General features: G+C 34.5%; 1 protein-coding gene across 1 annotated transcript; it reads left to right on the forward strand.

Annotated features, from left to right (window-relative positions):
• Nucleotides 1-1547: 1547 nt before the first annotated feature.
• CBG21451 lies at nucleotides 1548-1811 on the forward strand (the record flags this gene model as incomplete). Its single annotated transcript, XM_002648961.2, has 2 exons — nucleotides 1548-1684; nucleotides 1742-1811. 2 exons carry the CDS (start codon nucleotides 1548-1550, stop codon nucleotides 1809-1811), a joined length of 207 nt encoding a protein of 68 aa, XP_002649007.2.
• Between the last annotated feature and the right edge of the window lie 6121 nt (nucleotides 1812-7932).

Here is a 7932-nt window from a genome sequence, read left to right on the forward strand (position 1 = left end):
GGAAATTTGAATTTTCAAATTTTAAACTTTAAAAATGTTCCATATAACATATTCTCGGTCATTTCTCTAATCCTCCACTATCTCCTCACCAGTGATCACAAGATAACCACTGACCTTGAAGGGATGAATCACCAAAACGAGAGAGTAGAAATTGCTGGAGAGACGCAGAGAAAAAAGAAAACACATATAAAAAGGCAAAAAAACAGCATTCATTTTATATGTGTTTCCCTCGGCTATGTGTCTTTTAATGGCCTCTAACTATTGATTTTCTGCGAATTTGTGAGTTTTCAGAGCAAAAAATTGTAATTCCAGACAAGAAATACTTTCAGATAGCCTTTCCTGATGACAACCTACTGGATGGAGGTCTCCTAATTTTATTGATTTTTCTGAAAATTGTGAGTTTTTTGGGACATCGGCGGTACTTTTTTGGTTTTTGTGTGCGAACCTTAAAAATGATAATAGAAAGTCTAGAAATTTAAGATTTCTCTGGAAATTTTCAAAAATTGTGGTTTTTTGGGATTTTTCAGACAAATGTTCAGATTTTTCAGAAAAATCGAAAACTCTAGAATTTCTATTATCCTTTCCTAGTTCTACACAAAAAAAACCAAAGGAATTACCACTGGTGGGATTCGAACCTGCGACCTTCAGACTGGTAGATTTCAATGAAAAATCCCACTCGGCCATCTGGGCACTTTTTAAAAAAATGCTCGAAAAATGTATTTTAGGAGTTTCTAGGGGTTGTTAAATAGTTTTAGATGGTTTTCAGAACATTTAGAAACTTAAAAACCATTTGAAGGGTGCTTCCTGCCCGAAAACTGAAAAAATTGCCATTGGTGGGGCTCCGGCTTGGCCGTAAACTTGATCCAAGAGATTCTGGAATTTCCAGAAAAATCTTAATTTACAGACATCCTACTATTATTTTCGATGTCCACACAAAAAGCAAAAAGAAATGCTACCGGTGGGGTTTGAACCCGCGACCTTTTTTTCAGAATTCATGAAAAATCCCACTTGGCCATCTGACAACTTTTTTCCAAAAATGCTCTAAAATCGATTTCTATGAGTTTTTAGGGGTTTTTAAGGTCATTTTTGATGTTTTCAAACGCTAAAACTTAAAAATTCTGAAGAAAAGTCCAAAAAAACTCACAATTTTCAGAAAAATCAGCAAAAAATTGAAGACCTCCATCCAGAAGGAGTTCATCAGCAAAGTTATCTGAAAGTGTTTTTGTCCGAATTACACACAAATGAGGGTGGAAGACGTCTTCCCTTCTTTTCCTATTGACCTCTTTCTCTTTCCCTGCGTCTCTTCAAAATCCATACTCTCTCGTTTGTCCCGGGTAATTGCCTGCGGGATGGCGGAGTGTCGTACCGGCAAACAAGCGGCGGGAAAATTTGAATTTCAAATTTCAAATCCATTATTTTTAGTCAATTTCAGCCGTTTTTGATGCTAAAAAGCTTGAAAAAAGCAATTTTCCATCAGAAAGTCCATTTTTGAACCTTTAAATACAAGTTTTCAGCTCAAAATCCCAATTTTCAGCTTCCAAAACCATATGATAATCCTTGACATAGTTTTCCTTGCCACATGGATTCTTCTACTCCTCGGATTGTTCATTTTAAGCCGCGAATTCCTGTTCGAATGGCTCAAATCTGAAAATTTGGCGATTTTTGGAGCATTTTTGGGCTCGGTGTAGGTTTTTAGGCGCGAAATTCAAAAATTCGAATTTTCAAAAATTTGAAATTTCAGAATAATCCTATTCGAGGCGATTCTAATGTTGGAGGAACACAAATGGAGAGATGGTGAGAATTTGTTTTAAAACTCGAATTTTCAGCCAAACCGCTGGTTTCCAGAGTTCGGGATCTTGAAATTTGAATTTCTCACCCCAGAATTATCCTAAATCCAAATTGCTCGTCCGAAACTCGTTATTCGGTGTTTGCGTACTTTTGGGGGCTACCGTAACCCAGAAAAGTGGGATTTCGGGGGTTCAGACACATTTTGACGAGTTTTTGACAACAAAAATAAGCTTAACACCAAACTTTTAGCCTAAAAACTCAAAAACTAGAGAATTTGGGCTTATTCGGTGTTTGCGTACTTTTGGGGCTACAGTAATCCAAAACTGCAAAAATTTCAAAATTGATCTAGAAAGTTCTAGTTTTTTTCTTCTGAACCCAAATTTGGCGGGAAATTCAAATTTTTAGGTTTCCAAAATTTTGGAAAATTTCCAGACACCCTATCGAACCAATTTCTACGATGGGCATTTGGAAAATCGGAGAGTTCGCATTGGAAATGGCACGTGAATCCGATTACTGTACCTTTCAGTCTAGTCGGACGGATTGTGGTACTTTTGGCGTCAGTGGTGAGTCGTTGGATTACTGTAGTCAGAAAAATTTAAGTTTCAATGCCTAAAAAATGAATTTCTAGCCTTAAAAGCAATTTTCACACATTGTCACTATCGAACTCGTGTTTCCCACTCCAAAATTAGTATAAATTCGAATTTTCAGCCCGAAATTCGATATTCGGTGTTTGCGGACTTTTGGGGCTACAGTAACCCGAAAAAAACCCGGAAAACTTCAAAATAACGCTAGAAACTTCTGGTTTTTTTCATCTAGACCTTAAATTTGTGGGAAACTCAATTTTGATGTCATTGTCTTAAAAACTTTTGTTTTAAACGCAGTAGTTGCGTAATTCTAGAGCTACAGTAACCAAAAACCTCTAAAATCGGGTTTAAAACTTATTTTTGCTCATTTTCGCTATTGAATTCGTGTTTCTCACCCTTAAATTAGTCTAGATCTCAATTCTCAGCCCAAAAGTCGAAATTCGGTGTTTGCGGACTTTTGGAGCTACAGTAACCCGAAAAAAAGCCGAAAAACTTCAAAATGACGCTAGAAACTTCGAGTTTTTTGCATCTTGAGCCACATTTTGCAAGAAATTCGAATTTGATGCCATTATCTCAAAAATAGGCGCTTCAAGCATAGTGTTTACGGATTTTCGGAACTTCAGTAATCCAGAAACTTAAAAAAAAAGGTTTAAAACTCATTTTTGATTTTTTTTTCATTATTAAATTTGTGTTTCCCACCCCAGAATTAGTCGGAAACCCAATTTTCAGCTCGAAATTCGATATTCGGTGTTTGCGGACTTTTGGAGCTACAGTAATCCGGAAAATGGGATTTTTGGGGTTTTAGACACTTTTCGACGCGTTTTTGACATTAGAAATAAGCTTAAAAGCGAATTTTTTAGTTTAGAAACTAAAAATTCAAATTCTAGAAACAAAACGAGAGGTTTCAAGCTCATTCGGTGTTTGCGGACTTTTAGAGCTACAGTAACCCCGAAAAATCCAAAAGTGAGCTAGAAAGTTCTAGTTTTTGCCATCTAAACCCATTTTTTGCGCGAAATTCAAATTTCGAAGTTTCAAATTTTCAAAATCAAATTTTTCAGTTCGGAGAGTCATCTGGAAAATTTATGGGTCGCTTCATTGCCGAACTCCCCATCGCCACGTCGTTTCTGATGGTCCCATTCTCGTTTTTATGCATTTTTCTGGGACTTTTTTGTTTATTTGGTTATCAGTTTAATCTGGGCTACGGTCTGCTGAAAATCGAGTCTGGAAATAGCTGGAAATCGATTTTCGCGAAAAATTCAAATTTGGCGCCAAATTTGAAAAACTCGCCAAAAAAATCACCAAAAAAGGAGGAGCGAATTTCGAATATTGAGTATTGTGTGCGGAAAGTGAACGAAGGATACCAGAAAGCGATTCGACGGCGGGAAATTTGAAAATTTTTTGAATTTTTTGTGATATTTTTTTTTGTTATGGATAACTTGTTAAAATGCGAATAAATTGTTTCAGACTCATTTTTGTACATTTTAACTATTAAATTCGTGTTTCCGACCCTTGAATTAGTCTAATTCCCAATTTTCAGCACTTAACTCGTTATTCGGTGTTTGCGTACTTTTGGAGCTACAGTAACCTAGAAATTTTGGGGGGTTTCGGGGTTCAGACACATTTCAACGCGTTCCTGACATGAAAAAGTAGCTGGAAATCAATTTTTTAGTCTAGAACCTCAAAAACTAAAGGTTTTGGCTTCATTCGGTGTTTGCGGACTTTTGGAGCTACAGTAACCCGAAAAATTTAAAATTGAGCTAGAAACTTCTAGTTTCCTGCATCTAAACCCAAATTTTGTGTAAATCCAAAACGAATGTTTATTTTCGAAGAATCTGAGTTTGAAGTGCAACCTTTTACGAATTTTCGAAACTACAGTAACCCGAAACCCTCCGAAAATTGGTTAAAACTCGTTTTTGCTCATTTTCACTATTAAACTCGTGTTTCTGACCCATGAATTAGTCTAATTCCCAATTTTCAGCTCAAAATTCGCTATTCGGTGTTTGCGGACTTTTGAGGCTACAGTAACCCGAGAAATCCCAAAAATTCAAAATAACGCTAGAAATTTTTAGTTTTTTGCATCTTGACCCAAATTATGTGGGAAATCTCAATTTAATAACGAAAACTGCTGAAAAAATATTTCTGGCTACTGTATGCGCCTTTAAATCTGAAATTTCGAAATTTTAGGAACTATGGCTTGTTTATACTCATTTTGAAGCTCTAATTATCTGGAATTCGAATCTAACAGAAATTTAGACTAGATTTTTCTAAAATTTTGAAAAAAAAATTTTAATTTGATCTGGACAACATATCACCACCACCACTTATAATCCCCCATCCGGGGGGGGGGGGAGTGGGCGGAGGCTAAAGGTCAAGCGAGAGAGTATAGGGTAAAAAGAAACGCAGAAAGTATTGCGCAATACAAAAAGAGCAAGGATGAGCAATGGTATGATGTCTGCGTCTCTCGTTTTCTTTATACTATCTCATTTGACCTTTAGGCTCCGCCCACTTTTCCTAGATGTCCATATTTATGAGGATTAGATACACATATCCGTTTTATTAGTTACTAATTATTATAATACTTCTTTCTCGAAAAAAATATGCCGAAAAATCAAAAAAATCGGAAAAATTACGCTGAAAAATCGGCACACAATGAGAGCGAAATTCGGAGCCGCCGGAGGCTCCAAGAAGCGCTTCTCACTCTTCAAAAGTGAGTTTTATCGATTTTTAAGTTAAAAAGTTTGATTTGGAAGGTTTAGAGCTTCAAAATGAGTATAAATATGACATATTTTAGATTCTTGAAAATATTTATTTTCAAACAATTTCAAAAAAAAAATGTTTTCCACATTTCTTACTGTAACTTTTGTAGTTTCAAATTTATTAAAATTTAAACGTTTTCATTGTTTTTAATTGGTCCAGAGCTTCGAAATGAGTATAAACATGCCCCTATTCGCTTGAATTTGAATTTTTCGAAAAATTACGGTATGCGCCTTTAAAAATTTCGAAATTTTTAATTTTGAGCAAAATGGGTGGTGTTTAGGCTCATTTTAAAGTAAATTTTGTACTGAATTCAAAAAACTTAATTTCAAATAGCTTGGGACAAAATGTTCTAGAAATTTTCGAAAAAAAAAATTTTTGAAGAAAAATTTTTTTTTGAAATTTTTGGAATTAAACTTTTCCCCTTCAAAATATAGTGATGTTTGTACTCATTTCAAAGCTCTTTACAAGCCAAATTCAAATTTTGAATTTAAATTCCAGTTTTCCAGCGAAAAGTTGAGATTTTCAGACAAATCCCATTTTTGGACAGCCGTCCATCCAAAATTCAAACAATTCGACTGGCGATTGAATATATTAATTATTTGAGGACAATTCTTAATGATGGAAAGGTATGAGCAATGAAAGAAAATCTACTGAAAAAGATCTGGAAAATTCCAAAAAATTTCCAGAAAAAATTGAAAAAAAATGTTTGTCAAAAAAAAATTTTTTCAAAATTTTTTTTTTCAAAATTTCTAGAACGTTATTGTCCCAAGCTATTTGAAATTAGGTTTTTTGAATTCAGCACAAAATTCGCTTCAAAATGAGCCTAAACACGACCCATTTTGCTCAAAATTGAAATTTTCGAATATTTTAAAGGCGCATACCGTAATTTTTTTTCGAAAATTCAAATTCAAGCGAATAGGGGCATATTTATACTCATTTTGAAGCTCTAAACGCCCCGAACTCAAAGCCTTGTATGAAAATTTTCTGAAGTTTGATTTTAAGAATTTTCAGTCGATGGAAAACTTGGAGAATTCCGTGCTACGAGAGATGACGACAAAGAACAGTTATAGCGAGAGAGCGAAACTTGAGGAGAAGCAATAAATTTGAAATTTTTTATTATGAATAAAAATTATAAATTTTTGAATTTGTCACAATTTTCTCTTCAAAATGAGCCCAAACACGACACACATTGCTCAGATTTGAAAATTATCAAGAATATCTACAGTAACCCCAAATAATCCCCCAAGAATAGATTTTCGATAGTTATCACTATCAAATTTGTGTTTCCCACCCCAAAATTAGTCTAGATTCCAATTTTCAACTCGAAAATTGATATTTGGTGTTTGCGGACTTTTGGAGCTACAGTAACCCCGAAAAATCCCAAAAATTCAAAATTAAGCTAGAAACTTCTAGTTTTTTGCATTTGGAACTAAATTTTGTGGGAAAGTCGAATTTGTTGCTCACAGGTTGCGGATTGACGGGCCGGCCCGTCGGCCCGTCAAATTTTTTGAGCGAACATAGGCACCAACAACAACTTTTTGATTGATGGGTTGTACTTGCTCCTGGCGCCGCTCCTCCTCTTGGTTGACACTAGATCTTTGGTCGTCTACAACACGTTATGTGGTTGTAGGAACTGTTGGTGTTGGTCTTGCCGTTGTCAGTTGTTTGCAAAGTAAGATCCACTTCTGTAAGAATACGTTTAACTATAATCAAAAAAAATTCCAAAATTCAAAGGTTTGAAAATTTGAGAAACTTGAAAATTTCTAATTAGAAACGTTTGTTTTAACTTTGGAATTTAAAAAAAAAGGAAAAAATTCGAGTACAGAGGTTCCCTAGATTTTTCTCAGTTTTCTTTTTTCGCATTGTTTTTTTTTTTGCAAAAAAAGCCCAATTACTTACTAACAAACCAAGAAAATGATAGCTTCAAATATTAAAAAATTAATTTAGAAAATAGACTTCTAAAACACACGAAGTCATAGAATTTTAGAATTTCAGAATTTCGGAATTTCAGAATTTCAAAATTTTAGAATTTCAGAATTTTAGAGTTTTAGAATTTTAGAATTTTAGTTCGAAATTTCAAAAAACTGAATTTTCCCAAATTTCTATGTACTAGTTTTAACTCAATATTCTGAAATCAAAATTTTACATTTTCAAAAGTGGCCCGAGGGATACGCCCGACAATTGACCTGAAATTCTAAAATTCTATGACTTCGTGTGTTTTAGAAGTCTATTTTCTAAATTAATTTTTTAATATTTGAAGCTATCATTTTCTTGGTTTGTTAGTAAGTAATTGGGCTTTTTTTGCAAAAAAAAAAACAATGCGAAAAAAGAAAACTGAGAAAAATCTAGGGAACCTCTGTACTCGAATTTTTTCCTTTTTTTTAAATTCCAAAGTTAAAACAAACGTTTCTAATTAGAAATTTTCAAGTTTCTCAAATTTTCAAACCTTTGAATTTTGGAATTTTTTTTGATTATAGTTAAACGTATTCTTACAGAAGTGGATCTTACTTTGCAAACAACTGACAACGGCAAGACCAACACCAACAGTTCCTACAACCACATAACGTGTTGTAGACGACCAAAGATCTAGTGTCAACCAAGAGGAGGAGCGGCGCCAGGAGCAAGTACAACCCATCAATCAAAAAGTTGTTGTTGGTGCCTATGTTCGCTCAAAAAATTTGACGGGCCGACGGGCCGGCCCGTCAATCCGCAACCCTGTGAGCAACAAATTCGACTTTCCCACAAAATTTAGTTCCAAATGCAAAAAACTAGAAGTTTCTAGCTTAATTTTGAATTTTTGGGA

This window comes from Caenorhabditis briggsae (genome assembly GCF_000004555.2).
Source record: "Caenorhabditis briggsae complete genome, chrII, whole genome shotgun sequence".
NCBI lineage: Eukaryota > Metazoa > Nematoda > Chromadorea > Rhabditida > Rhabditidae > Caenorhabditis > Caenorhabditis briggsae.